At 46.4% G+C, this 15380-nt stretch overlaps 1 protein-coding gene across 14 annotated transcripts in view; it reads left to right on the plus strand.

The window, feature by feature from the left end:
- The window catches only part of UNC79 (unc-79 homolog (C. elegans)), a 238074-nt gene extending 225213 nt beyond the window's left edge, over positions 1-12861 (plus strand). For all 14 annotated transcript variants that reach the window (XM_014549096.1, XM_014549088.1, XM_014549086.1 and 11 more), the window contains 2 exons: positions 10029-10070; positions 11681-12861. In XM_014549096.1, the coding sequence (XP_014404582.1) occupies positions 10029-10070; positions 11681-11881 (243 nt within the window). In that variant the 3' untranslated portion in view covers positions 11882-12861. The remainder of the gene's footprint in view (positions 1-10028; positions 10071-11680) is intronic.
- Positions 12862-15380: the final 2519 nt, after the last annotated feature.

Here is a 15380-nt window from a genome sequence, read left to right on the forward strand (position 1 = left end):
CTGCCCCCCCCGCCCCACTCCAACCCCGAGTGCATCAGTTTGGAACCTTATAACTTGCTATTTTGCACCTTGGTTGACTCCCTTCTTTAATAAAGGACACTTGTTAACTCATATGATGCTACAGAAAAGCAGCCCATTTTCGGGGGAAACTTGACTGTTATCAGAACACTGCAACGTAGCTGGTTTGAATGATAGTCAGTAGCAAAAGTCAACTCTATAGAGAAACTCTATGACGGACACTTGGATGGATGATCACACCTGACTTTATCTGTCACAGCTTTATTGAAGTATAATTTATATACAGTAAAGTAGACATATTTAAGGTATCCAGTTTGATAAGTCTTAACATATATTACACCTGCGAAACCATTACCACCATCAAGATAATGAACATCTTCATCACTCCCTAAAGTTTTCTCATATCCACTTATAATTCTACTCTTCCACCACTCCCTGTACGCCACCTTCCCATCTCCAGGTAACTCCCGATCTGCTTTCTGTCAGTCTAGGTTAGTTTGCATTTTCTAGAATCTATATATAGAAAAGGCTAATAGGCTAAGTGTCCCTCCAACCGTCCGACCGGTCGCGATGATGCGCACTGACCACCAGGGGGCAGACGCTCAAGGCAGGAGCTGCCATGATGCGCACTGGCCATTTACAAAGAAATGGCACTGCGGACCTGGCGCTGACAAAGCAACACTCGGCTTCCCCCAAGTGGGACACAGGCCCCACCACCATCCTGGAGCGACAGCCCACCAAATCGCATCCGAGACCCCATGGCACAAAATGTGGCCCACAGCCCAGCCCAGCTAGGAAATGGTCGCTGTGGGCACCGGGTAATGACGTCACGTAGCAACACCTGGTTTCCTCTCCCTAGTGACAAGCCTCTTTGCAGTTTCTTCAGCCCAGGAACATGACTTGCTTTATAGCCAGGTGCAAACATTTTACACTTTAACCAAATGTCTGTGAAGCATTTTCCCATGCCTCATCTCATTTGATCCTCACAGAATTCCTGGAGTAGGTAGATAGGAGACTCGTTAGAATCCTATTTTCTTTTCATTAGCCAGAAAATGGAGATTTAGAAGGTTTAGAAACTTGACCCAACTGAAAAGAAGTAAGAAATGGTGGACCTTGAATATGACTTCAGGTTTTCTCACTGTGCAGAATATAGTCAACACTGCTGCAGTTAAATATTTTATTCTTTCTTCTCCCTGCGTGATCTACAATAATAATGTGCTTTGTGATGATATTTACTGCTGTGTTGCTGATAATTACCTGAAAGAGAAGTTGGGGTGCTTCACTGGGCTGGAAAAAGTTTAGCTAAATCAGAAAGCAGGTCTATTTAAGCAAGTTTATCAATATACTAGAGGACTGGGCACGAAATTCATGTACGGGTAGGGTCCCTAGGCCTGGCCGGTGATCAGGGCTGATCGGGGCCTTCTGGCTGCTGGCCGGGCCTTCCTTCCTCCAGCTGCCAGCTGCTGGCTGGGGCCTTCCTTCGTTCTGCGCTGCCCCCTGGTGGTCAGCGCACATCATAGTGAGCGGTCGAACTCCCGAGGGGACAATTTGCATATCACCCTTTTATTATCTTATATAATAAAAGGGTGATATGCAAATTGACCCTAACAGCAGAAGGACGAGGAATGACTGGTCACTATGACACACACTGACAACCAGGGGGCAGACGCTCAATGCAGGAGCTGCCCCCTGGTGGTCAGTGTGCTCCCACAGGGGGAGCTCTGCTCAACCACAAGCCAGGCTGACGGCTGCCAGCACAGCAGTGGTGGTGGGAGCCTCTCCCGCCTCCTCAGCAGCGCTAAGGATGTCCGACTGCAGCTTAGACCTGCTCCCCGCTGGCAAGTGGACATCCCCCAAGGGCTCCTGGGCTGCCAGAGGGATGTCTGACTGCCAACTTAGGCCCGATCCCCCAGGGAGCGGGCCTAAGCCAGCAGGTGGACATCCCCCAAGGGGTCCCAGACTGCGAGAGGGCACAGGCTGGGCTGAGGGACCCCCTGAGTGCCTCTAGTATAGGATATAAAGCTCTTGCTGGTGCCAATCACACATGTGTGTTTCCATCTGATTGATCGTGAATTTGGTTGACACTTCTATTATAGAGAAAGGGTGAATAGCAATATTAACATATTTCTTCTAATGAATTTCTTTTCAATATACATGAATTTGTGCACTGGGCCTCTAGTTTTATATAAGTGGGTTCATACAGTATATTCATTTTATTCTGCTTTCTTTCACTCAGAATAATTATCTTGAGATTAATCCATGTTGTTGCATGTATAAGTGGGTCCTTTCTTTTTGTTTCTGAGTAGTGGTACATTATATGGAATACCATCGTTTGTTTACTCATTCATTGGTTAATGGATATCTGGACTGTTTCCAGTTTGGGACTATTAACAAAGAAAGCTGCAATGACTATTCAGGTATAAGTCTTTGTATAGATACATGCTTTCATGTATGTTAGACAAGTAACTAGGCGGAATATCTAGGCCATATGATAGGTTTATTAACAAACTGTTTTCTAAAGTCATTGTGCCTTGTTACATTCACATTAGCAGTGTATGAACACCCCAGTTCCTCCACATCTTGGGGAAGTATTCCTTCCTTTTCTGTTTTCTAAAAGGTTTGTGTATATATGATATTATTTTTTCCTTAAATAGAATTCACCAGTAGAACTTCCTGGGCTTGGAATTTTCTTATAGGAAAGTCTTAAAGTACATATACAATTTCATGGCTATTTAAGTTAACTGTTTGTTCTTGAGTGATTTTTGGTAGTATTTATCTTTCAAAGACTTTATCCATTTCTTTAAAGTAGTCAATTTTATCTGTGTGAAGTTGTTCATAATATTTCCTTATTATACTTTTAATATCTGTAGCATTAGTAATTATGCCACTTTTTAAATTCCTGATATTGGTGATTGGTGACTTCTCTATTTTTGTTGTTGTTGTTGTTCAATCTGAAAAGAGGTTTATCAATTTTAGTGAGCTTTTGATTTAAAAAAACACACATCACAGTAATCAGCTTTTATTTTATTTTTATTGATTTTCTCTCTTTTTTCTGTTTTAATGATTTATTATGTTCTTTTTTCTGATTACTTTACACTTATTTTTTTTCTTTTTCTCCTAGTTTCTTATGGTGGGAAGTGGAGCTCACTGATTTGAGACCTTTTTTCTAATATAAGTGATTAGTACTATAAATTTTCCTCTAAGCACTGGTTTAGCTGCATCTCCAAATTTAGTATATTGTGTTCTTATTTTCATTCAGTTCTAAATACTTTCTAACTTTCCCTAAACCCATTGGTTATTTAGAAGTATATTATTTAGTTTCCAAATATTTGGGGATTTTCCAGAGATTTTTTTGTTATGGACTTTTAATTTAATTTCTTTGTGGTTAGACAGCATACTTTTTATAATTCAAAGTATTTTAAATTTATTGAGACTTTTTCATGACCCAGAATATTGTCTCTCTTGGTATATGCTCTGTGTGTACTAGAAAAGAATGTCTTCTGCTGTTGTTGGGTGTCGTTTTTTATTTTAGTTGGTTCAACCGTATTGATGGTGCTTTTCAAGCCTTCCATCTCTTTCCTTCGGTTTAGTTATTCTGTCAATCACTGAGAAAGGGATGTTGAAATGTTGCAGTAATTATGGAGTTCCTTATCTTTTCAGGTCTACCAATTTTTGGTTCATGTATTATGATACTATTTTAGGTGCATAAATGTTTCTGATTATGATGTCTTCATGAATTGAAATTATGAAATGGCTCTCTTCATCCTCAATAATATTCTTGATCTGAAAGCTACCTTGATATTTATAAGATGGTATATCTTTTTCCATCCTTTTACCTTTAACATCTTTGTATCTTTATGTTTAAAGTGTACTTCTCATAGGCAGTGTATAGTTGGGTGTTGGGGTTAAAAAAAAATCTAATCTGACAATCTCTTTCTTTTAATTGGGGTTTTTTAATAATTGTATGTGTTTTGTGATCTTGCTGGGCTTAAATATAACATCTTGCTATTTATTTTCTGTATTTCCCATTTGTTCTTTGTCCCTTAATCTGTCTTTTTCTGATTTCTTCTGGATTGAATTTTTAATGATTAAAATTTGGATATAATTCCCTCTTTTGCCCCCCTAGTTTCTTTCTTTCCTTCTTTCTTTCTTTCTTTCTTTCTTTCTTTCTTTCTTTCTTTATTTTTATTTTTTTTACAACAATTTTTTTTAAATTTTTTTATTGCTTAAAGTATTACAAAGGGTATTACATATGTGTCCTTTTTTTCCCCGCCCTTGACAATCCCCTGGCCTCCCCTACCCCGCAGTGTTTTATGTCCATTGGTTATGCTTATATGCGTGCATACAAGTCCTTCGGTTGATCTCTTACCCCCCTAGTTTCTTAAGATGGAAGTTGAAATCATTAATTGGAGAGCCTCTTTTTTTTCAACCATCAGTGTTTAATGCTCTAAATTTCCTAAGTACTGCTTGAGCTGTATTCCTCCAGATTTTGATATCTTCTTATTTCCATTCAGTCCAAAATGCTTTCTAATTTCCCTTAGGGTTTCATTTTTGATCCATGGGTTATTTAGAAGTGTGTTTTTTAGTTACCGTGTTAGTTAGCTGGTTTAGTGGAGTTTATTATATACATTTTTAACTTATCACAATCTACATTCAAGTACTATACCACTTTATGTATACTATAAGAATATACAATGTCATACTTTCATTTCCTATCTCCTGGCTTTGTCATAAATTTTACTTCTACGTGTGTTATACACCAAACCATACATTATTATTAAATTTAAACAGTCATCTCTTAAAGAGATTAACATTTAAAAAAATCTTTGTTTATAGCCCTGGCTCAGTTGGTTGGAGTGTCGTCCTGTATACCAAAACATTGCTGATTCGATTCCCAGTCAGGGCTCAGATCTAGATTGTGGATTCAATTCCTCGTCTGGGCACCTACAGGAGGCCATTGGTCAGTGTTTCTCTTCTCTCTCTCTCTCTCTCTTTCAAAAAATAATTAAAAACATATTTGCTATTATTGTCATGTTTCTACTTGCAATTTCCAGTATTCTTCATTTCTTATAAGAGCTAAACTTTCATCTTCCTTCTGCCCAGATGACTTCCTTTACTAGTTCTTGTGCAGGTCTCCTGGTGATGGATTCCTGAGCTTTTGTGTGTCTGAGAGTCATTACTTTGCCTTCATTTTGAAAGACATTTTTGCTAGGCTTTGAATTCTTGGTTTGAATTCCTCATACTTTAAAGATGTCGCTTCTCCACTATCTTCTTTCTTACATTATTTCTGACAAGAAATCTGTATCATTCTTAACTTTTCTCCTTCTGTCTATAATATGTCTTTTTTTCTTTGGCTGCCTTTAAGATTTTTCTCTTTACCACTGTTGTTAAACCATCTGATGATGAAACACTTTAGTGTCGTTTTTCTCATGTTTCTTGTGCTTGGGTTTGTTGCGCTTCTTAGATCTGTGAACGAATAGTTTTCATTATATTTAGTGAAGTATCAGCATGTTTCTTTAACTCTTCTCTTCTGTGCCTCTACTCGACATACTCAATATTTCCTTTACCTTCTTGATTGTATTAAATAGTTATAATAACTGTTTTAATGTCCTTGTCTACTAATTGTTATGTGTCATTTTGGGGTCTTTTCTAATTGTTTGACTTTTCTTCTCATTATGGGTCACATTTTCCTGCTTCTTTGCACGCCTGGTAATTTTTTAATGAATTCTTGACGTTTTGAATTTGACTTTCTTGGGTGCTGGATATTTTTGCATTCTTAACATTATTCTTGACCTATATTCTATGACATAGTTGAATTACTTAGAAACAGTTTTATCCTTTTGAGACTTTGTTAGGTGGGATCAGAGCAGCATTTTTGTCTAGGGTTAACATTTCTTCACTACTCAGGTAGCACCCTGAGTACTCTACTTGATGTCCTATGATTTACAAGACTTTTCTACTCTAATTAGTGGAAACACAAGTTTGCTGGTCCTATGTGATCAGCAGGGGTTTTTGCATCTAATATTTTGGGGTGTTTTTGTATAGCCCCGAGTAGCTTCTGTCCCTGATTAGTCTTGAGTGGTTTTGGCACATGGTCAGTATGCAGCTGAAGACTGAAGATCTTACCGACCCTCAGAGTCCGTTGCCTCTCTCTGCGCAGCTCTCTCCTCTCTGCTGTGGCTCGAGTTTGTAAGGCCTCCCTGGACTTCTGGCTCCATCCCTTCAACTTAGGGAGACGGCCAGGCTCTCCTCCCTGCGCAGCTGCCTGAGGACTCTCTAGGCCGGGGGCGGGGCTGACCTTGCTCACCTTGTTGGTTTCCCCTCCCTCAGTCATCACTGCCCAGCATGGCTGATGTTCAGTGTTGGGGAACCGTGTTTCATACACTCCACCTGGAATTTCACTTGTTTCAGGCAGGAGGGTGAATCTGGTCTTTGTTACTCCATCTTTATTGAACGAGAGTGTCTCACAACTAATTTTAATTTTGAGGCCTGGGAAAAGCATGGAGTGAAATGAATACACTCAACCAAGCAGGGCGTCTTCAATTTATCCCGTAGCATAAACCGAGATAAGAGAAAAGAAATCACTTTCATTATGATGAAAAACAACCTTTTTTTCAACTGTCCTTCAGTTTTCCAGATATTGCTTCTGGGGAAGAAAAAAAAAAAAACACCCAACAACTTTATTATAACATTACAGAGCCTAAAATAAATTACATCTAATTCTTACTGACAGCTTTGTAGGAGCCACTAGCAAAAGGAAACTGAAATGAATGCTATTCAATAAGTCAAATTAGCATTCCTGAAATAGGATGACTGCTGGGTTATATAACACTCTCACTAATAATGAGATTTAACCTGAAGTCTTTAGTCATGTGACTTATAAATCACAAACCCAAAGGTCCCTTGTAGGTAATATATATATATATTTGATTTCAGAGAGGAAGGGAGAGGAAGAAAGAGATAGAAACATCAATGATGAGAGAGAATCATTGATCGGCTGCCTCCTGCACGCCCCACACTGGGGACTGAGCCCACAACCCTGGCATGTGCCCTTGACCGGAATCGAACCTGGGACCCTTCAGTCCGCAGGCCGACGCTCTATCCACTCAGCCAAACCAGCCAGGCTGTAGGTATACTTTAGAATCTTACGGCCACATGTTACCTCAATGGGGAAATAATAAAAACCCCCTTCTAAAACCAACCTCACTATTCCCCTGGATTGCCTCAAACAGAGACAGCACTGGGAGAAGTGTCCCCAGGGTCTGAGTACTCAGCACTCCCTGGCTCCTACCCTCCCTGGTCCCTCAGGATTCTTAACAAGAGGCTAGTTCAAGTATTTCCCGAATATCAAGAGGCACATGGGCCTGCTGCCATATCAGATAGGCCAAGAGTCAATAAATGTCTGTGGACATGAGGACCGCAGGGTTTGGTTCTTGCTGTACAGACGCCAGGAGGAAGCGGTTTTACTTGTTTATTTTTTTCCAGTTAAGACTGTCAGAGCACACAGCCTTATCTGGCACCAACGTGTGTAATCCTACAGTTTGTTATGAGTGTTGGTGGCAGGGGGAGTTCGGGAGAGGGTGTCACTTCCTGATATGTTGCATTTTAGTCCAATTACATCTTTCGGGACACACCAACTCCATTTCTAAACACAATATTTATGTTAGAAACTGAATATTCACTGCTGCAACATCACTGGAAGTCAAATTAGCAAGTTGTACACATCAGTAGCATGTTGAAAGCCAAACAGCAGCCAGAGTTAGCCCTGAGAACAGAAGCTCAGAGAGAAATGGAATTTATCACTTCACCCAGTTTACTATTATATTTTGAATGTTTTGATGAATTAAATGAGACCAGCAGTCTATGGCCACACAAGTGAAGAGAAAGGTCATTTATACCCTGTCCCCCACCCCCAAGCCTCTCTCCCTGGTTCTCACCGTGTTCAACGCATCGCTGTCCTCCAGTTTGCCAAGGTTAGAGACCTCAGCTTCTTCTTTGCCTTTTTCCTGCTCCAAAGAGCAAACTAGTCCTAGACCCTCACAGGGGATCTCCGCAGGCAGCATCTGGCTCCATCCCAGAAGCCATCCCTGGTCTGACCTGGACCGTGGAGGCCGCCTCCACCCCGGGCCCCTGCCTCCCGCCTCCATGCCCGCCCGCACCCTCGTCTGCAGACTGCGGCCACAGCGTCTTCCTGGAGCACAGTCTGCTCGTGGAGAATGGGGCCCCCTCTTCAGGGGTTGTATTGAATTTGGAATAAGATCCAGTCTCCTCATGTGGCTTCCCCGATCCTCCGCGGGCGACGAGGCGAGGCCTGGCCTCTGCTTTTCTAAGCTAGTTTCTCGTGGCCCTCTCTTGAGAACCACACCTTCAGCATCACGTGGGCCCTCCTGCCTCCACCCCTCCCCACACGCTCCGCCCGGGCTTTGCTTCCTGGGGTGCGCTTGTATTGCTTTGCCAGGGCTGCTGTAAGGGATGACAAATGGGTGGCGTAAATGACGGAAATGTGTGCCTCACCGTTCTGGAGGCTGGAAGGAGGCGATCAGGCATCAGCAGGGCGGTTCCTTCTGAGGCCAGGGAGGTTCGTTGCGGGCCTCTCCCTGCGCTCCAGGTGGGTGGCTGGGGTCTTTGGTGTTTTGTGGCTTGTCGAGCTCTGCCTGCATCTCACACAGCGTTCTCCCGCATCTGTGTCCACATTTCCCCTTTGCATAAGGACACCAGTCAGAGTGGATTAGGAGCCCACCCTACTCTAGAATGACCTCATCGTAACTAATTCCATCTGCAGTGACCCCGTTTCCAGATAAGGCCAGATTGGAGGCTGAGCGGGCAAGGATTACAGCATCTATTTGAGGGGACACACTTGGATCCGTGGGAAGTAACATTGGGGGAAATGAGAAGGTGCATATAAGCATATTAACACAAATAAAGAAACCAGCATTCCCAGACTTAGGGATCATAGCCCTCCTCCCGGTTTAAACCCCACCAAACTTGAGTTCTGTGGAGCACACTTCCAGAAAAGCTGCATCCCGTCCCCGACATCTGGACTGGCCAGGCCACCAACGTTCCCTTCTGTCCCGAGGGGCTGAAACGTGGCGGAGAGAGCAGAGCCGACGGCAGAGCCCCTGCGGAAGGGACTCAGCCCGGGCACCTGGGCCTCCTGGGAAGGGCGAGTAGAGGCAGCAGAGGGGCCGGGCACCCAGCCGCCTGCGCTCGCAGGGCCTCCTCTCCGCCCGCCGGCCTGTGCCCTGGCCCGACTCACTCCCTGGGTCTCACCTTCCACATCACACCAGGCCACTTCAGGCCTTGTCTTTTTCTATCACCGAAACATTCCGACCGCTCCCCAGTGATGTTTTCTTAATGACTGCGGACAGATAGAGTCGCCATGCTGCTCAGACTCAATTCTAAAGATCCATGGAGGAAACTCTATTTCAGGAAAGTGAGGATTTAATTGAATAAATACACATTTAATTTCCTGTGCTTGATGGCTTTCAAGAGACAATCAGTCATTTGCTCTGAAGTGTGTGTTTCAGGCGCTCAGGGGGCGCTTATCAACCTCCAAACGCCACCAGCTCAGCAGGGTTTGGCCACAGAGAGACGCTTGCTTTTTAAAAAACAAATAATGGATGGCTGAAATTTTTAAAAATATGTTTTTTATTGATTTCAGAGAGAGGAAGGGAGAGGGAGAGAGAGGTAGAAACATTGATGAGAGAGAAACATTATCGATCAGCTGCCTCCTGCACTCCCCCCACTGGGGATCAAGTCCACCACCTGGGCATGTGCCCTGACCGGGAATCGAACCATGACCTCCTTGTTCATGGGTCAATGCTCAGCTACTGAGCCACGCCGGCCGGGCAGAAAGACGCTTTTTTGATAAGGGGTACTCCGCAGCAGGAGCCCACATTCTTTTGTGATGTCAAAGGAATTCAGTGTGCCCTGCTGTCCCTCGAGTTGTCGAAGCTTATGTGGGAGAAGGGAGAATAGTTATAACGAGGCTTCTGTGTTTCTCCACACAGCTGATACCTATGTGGTTGCCAATGATCCAGTCAAATATCAAGGTAAGTCACCCCTGCAGACAAGGCTCCATTCCCTCCAGAGAACCTCCTAATATTCCGAGGGCTTGTTCTCGCTCCACTCACCGTGGAGAAAGATGAATTCTACCTGCTCCTGGTCCCTGGGGGCCCTTAGTGCAGGAGCCCCTGTCGGCCAGATGAAAGGCCTGCAGCCCAGGTGGCAGCGGGAGCCTCTGTTGATGAGGGTGGGGGGCAGGGGAATCCCAGAGTCCGGGTGAGGCTCAGTGACTGACTGGAATGCAGGCTGAAAGGCTGCTCTGCCTTCAGAGGGTCCCCGTGGGGTCTGGTCCCAGGCGTGCCCAGTGCCATTTCCTGGTCGCTGAAATTGCCATTCTGTGATGGGAAGAATTCTATTAAGAAAGAATAGCGTTGAATGAAGGACAGAACTGAGCTAGAAGGAACCTGTCCCACCCCCTCATTTTACACAAGAGGAAACCCAGGACCAGAAGGAGTGGCTTGGACAGGGCCCGACAGCCAGGAAGGGGCAGCCCTGATGGAGCGTATTTCCCGCTGTCAGTCCCTGCCGTGAGTGATGCTTTGTTATCGTAGGGCCAGAGATTTTCCACGACTAGTGAACAAAGTTATTAGGGCTTGACATTAAGATGCCAAAGCTGGCCACCCGCTCCACCCAAAACTGGGCCCTGTTACGGCACTGGGAGCAGGGGCGGGGCAGGGGGAGAAGACAGAGCCTTCTCGGAGTTGGGGAGGGATGCTGGAGGAAGGAGGGGGTGACGCCAAGGTACCCAGGCACCAAGAGAGAAATGCAGACTTCAGCGGCTGCAGGCCGAGTCCCGACTCATGGGGTGGTCCTATCCATGGCCGCTGGTGGATGAAACCTCACCCCAGTCCTCGTTCTTATGGGGAAAGTGCCTGTACTTCCAGGTTTCCCCTCCCCTCACTGGGTGATAATTCGTGGCAATTTGATGTGGATGGACTGCTAAGAGGAGGCCCACGGAACTCGATGAAAAGCTAGGAAGCATAAGAAAAGCTTGCAGCCTCGCTTCTTCATGTGCATCAACATGAGAGCAGAGAGGTTATACCCACGACTAGAGCGTAGTGAGCACTTACCACGTGCCGAGTTCTGTGCTGAACCCTCTGTGAGCTCACGTATCCTTACAAAAACCCCACAAAGTGAGTGTTACCGCCCCACTTGCCCAGGAGAAAATCCAAGCACGGCCTGAAAAGGTTTGTTTCCAGAGTTGTCCAGAGAGGAGCCAGGATTTGAACCCAGGGAGCCTGGCCTCTGAGCCCTGGCGCTTCATGGCCACAGCAGGTCATATGGTGCACAGCTCCCGGGGGACACATAGAGGTGTCGGCCGTGCACTGATGTCGCTTTCATTCCCGTGGCAATGAATGAGTCAAGCTAGGAATGGCATGATTGAGATGGATTGGGGCCAGGTTGACTGTAGAAACATGGTACCGGCTCACATCCACTGCCCTGAGCGCTGCCAAATTCGAGAGCTGGCCTTCTTCAGGCCAGACAGCCCTCAGGCCACGTGGGTTCTGCCTGCCCAAGTCCAGGCTGGCACCCCCTGGGTCCACTGTGAGCGCCAGGAGGAAAGGACTAAATGAAATGTCCCGCCCTTTCTCCACAGCACTTGTCCGGGGGACTCCAGCTTCGCCTCCAGGCCATTCAGAACAACGTCAACCACCACAGCCTAAGGACGCTGCCCGGCTCGGCCCAGAGCAGCACCGGCCTGGCGGCCCTCCGCAAGTGGCTGCAGTGCACCCGGTTCAAAATGGCCCAGGTGGAGATCCAGTCCTCAGAGGCGGCCTCTCAGTTCTACCCTCTCTGAGCGACCCCTCGGCTCGTTCTCCGCGACAACATTCTGGCTTAGCAATAATGGGTTTCAAAACAGAACCATTTGATCAGGCAGGCTGGGGAGCATACCGGTACTGTACATTCTCTTTCTAGTTTAGTGACAGACGTGCAGGGGCCGGAGAGGGCCACCAATGAAGCTTTCTTGCTACACATATTTCTGATGACTCCTTGGGCTATCTGATTAAGTGTTTCCTTACATTATTTTTTAAAAACCAAATCATTTTTCTTTAACTAACTTCTATTTTTTTTAAGAAAAAAAAATAGACTGGTGGGTACTCACAGAAAAGTTGTATAAGTCCCCCTGTTGCTATTTTTGATGATAGAGAATAAATAGGGTTTTTGAAACCTTTGTAGTGTTTTTTCTTAAAATCCACTCTTGGCGATGCAATAAATAAAATACCCCGTCACCATAAGCCAGTGACACTGGACCGAAGCTTTTTGTCATTATCCTGGGAAAAGTGGCAGCTCGCAAGGACCATTACAAAGTGCACTTAGAAATTAGGTGGTCAAACTGTGCCGATCGTCCCCTTCGTTTTATAATAATATCATTTCCCAAAACTGTCCAGTATGTCTTATTATTTTTAAGACTAGTTTTTCAATGCATTCGTTCTAGGCTGTACTTTCTTGTAAGCTTTATGATAACCACTTCAGTTTTGTGAATAATAAATTTTATTCTTTTGTTAATACTTGTATACAATTCAATTTAACACTGTAGAGCGCATACTGGACCAGCCATCCCCACTCCGGCACAGGGCGCCGGCCCGGAGCGGCGTGTCCCAACTCGGGGTTTTCATGGTGTGGGAACACCGCGATTTCTCCGCACCCGCGCTTACATCTGACTGTGCATTCACAAATGACGTTTCCCTTCTCTCTCCCTGTAATGCACTGACTGAAAGAAGACTTGATATACCTTTAAGCTGTACCATGACATGCTATTAAATGCATTTTTTATTATCTTTGTGAGCCTGGGGTTTTTTAAAACCAGTGTATAGAGCTAGAGTTTAGTTCCTGATGACCATTTATTCTAAGCTTTCAATCCTTCGAACTCCCCTTAAAGCCGAAGTACCATTATTGAGAGGACAGGGCCTTCTTTCAGCTCATTGGGCGAGAGGCACACACATTTATTTAAGTCCGTTCTCTCCGAAGGACTTTAAGGGCATGAGATGATTCCTCTCTCTCTCTCGCTCATGTTGGTTAGTAAGAGGCTTTTCTTTTTTTCTGGGAAGTCTGATACCTTCATGCTTCTCACGGGGAAAAAGTTCTTGAATGTTTAAATGTTTCGCATGAGTTCTAGAAAGATGCGGCAGATCTTCATTCTTGTGAAAACGTGCAGGGGGCCAATAGGCCCGTGCATTATACTATAGAAACGATCATTCTTATTTGCTAACAAACGCTCCTGCGAGGCCTTCCCACAGGCAGAGTCCTCTGTCCAGTGGCGCTTGGTCACGCTCCGTGAGTGTTTTCCTTTGTGTGGTAGGAAGTGGCGCAGATGTTACCTCACTTGTAAACCGTGACAGCTCTCAGTGCGTCCTGTCTGTATCCCCAGGGGTTGGCCGGTAGCACGTGTTTAACGAATGTCCATTGAATTGAACGGACTTGATTAAGGCGAAGGGGCTTCCTTGAGCTCCCCAGCGGGCTCAGCAAGGGCTGCGTGTGACATTCTCTTTCCGTGCAGGGATTCGGAGAGGGGGTGACAGGAACAGGTGGAGTGGAGGCCCTGGCTGCTCTTCCCCGTCTGGGCTCGCCTGGAGGCCTGGCTCTCGCTGGTCCCGAGCCCGCCCTGCACAGCAGCCAGGATCTTCGTGGCCCTGTCCTACCGGTAGGCAAGGCTCAGAGTCACCCACAGCTTCTTCTCTGACCCCAACTTCTCGCCTGTTCTTTGAATGGACTTCTGCCTCAGTTTCCCTTTGTGTTTGCATCCCCCCCCCCCACAAGGGCTGGAGATGAGCCCATAACTCAGCCCTCTTGACTGGGCCCCCACCTAATGCTTCCTGCTGTCCAGACCTGTTCCTTTACCCCCATCACAACCAGGGGTCTTGGTTCCACCAGGAAGGTGTCCCTCCCTGCTTCTGAACACCGTGACCCATGTTCCTGCCCCTCTGAGCAAATACTGCTCCTGCTGGGGCTCCGCCACCTCGCTGCTGATGGAGACCAGCAGGTTCCCTGGCCCGGGCCACCTCCACCCCCACCCTCCCCATTTCCCTGTGTCCTCTCTTCTCTGTTACCTCATATGTCAGTCTCTCCGGCAAGTGGGGCCCAGGCACTTAGAAGAAAAGAATCAGGGACAGGTGGGCGTTTAGCGGGATTGGCTCTAAGAAGTAGGAGGAGCCATCCCCCAGGTCAGGGGCCAGCACCATCGCCCACAGCCACCACAGCCACGGTCTGAGTCTGTAAAGTTATGTTGGACACAACCCAGCCCACCATGTACACATCGGCTATGGCTGCCTTCCTGCTGCGGCCGCAGAGTTGAAGAGCTGTGACAGAGACCACGTGTGGTCCGAAAACCTAAAATACTTACCGTTTGGCCCTTTATAGGAAACGTCTGCTGACCCCTGGCCTAGGGAATGGCTTCCTAGTGGAAGGCCCGCGAGGAGCCCTGAGCCGAACCTTTGTGTGGATATATTTTCCCCACCCCCTCAGGGCTTTTTGAAATTTCATTAGTGTTCCACACCTATAACATGGGAACAAGGATACATTCTACCTCATACAGTGGTTGAGATAATGAAACGAAAGAATGCAAGGCAAGGGCTTTGAGCAGTGCCCGGCACAGGGTAAACACTCAATAAAAGTTCTCGGTTGCTATTTTTATGTCATGTTGAAGCCTAGAGGGCAAAGCTACTTGCTCAAGGTCACACGGCTGGTGAGAGGCAGAGCAGGAACGTGACCCCAGGGCTGTGCTCTTACCCACTGGCATATTGACTCCTGCTAACCCCCCACCACCCCATCCCTGGGGCAGCCCTGACAGCAGAGGGCAGAGAGAGCCCCACAAATTGTACCTGAAACAGACTGGCCAGAACTAATTATTGGCTTGGAGAAGGGCCAAGGAATGGACTCCATTTTCCTTCCCTTGTGGAGTCCTATTGGCTGCAGAGTGTGACTACAACATTCTGAGATTCCCGGGGGCGGGATGAGCCACATGTGCAAACGCATAGGTTCCATGGTCGCTCACAGTGGGCCTGCCTCTTGCTGCCGGGGTGACCTCGGGCAGGTGACTGACCTCTCTGGACCTCTTTCCCTGATCTGTACATGGAGCTGTCTACCCGTCCCGGGGCTGGAGGAAAGCTCATCGGGTGGAGGACGGTGACGGTGCTTGGGCGACCTGCCGGAATCCAGGGACCTGCAGGAGGAAGACTGCGGCCCGCCTGCTGAGGACCACATGAGGGGAAGCTCACAGCTGCAGGCTCGTCTGGTTTTTCCTTCAGCCAATCCCTCAGAAGCCAGTCCTACAGACCCACGGGAGCCACAACTTCGTC

The sequence above is a fragment of the Myotis brandtii genome, unplaced genomic scaffold (genome assembly GCF_000412655.1).
Source record: "Myotis brandtii unplaced genomic scaffold, ASM41265v1 scaffold535, whole genome shotgun sequence".
In the NCBI taxonomy this organism is placed as follows: domain Eukaryota; kingdom Metazoa; phylum Chordata; class Mammalia; order Chiroptera; family Vespertilionidae; genus Myotis; species Myotis brandtii.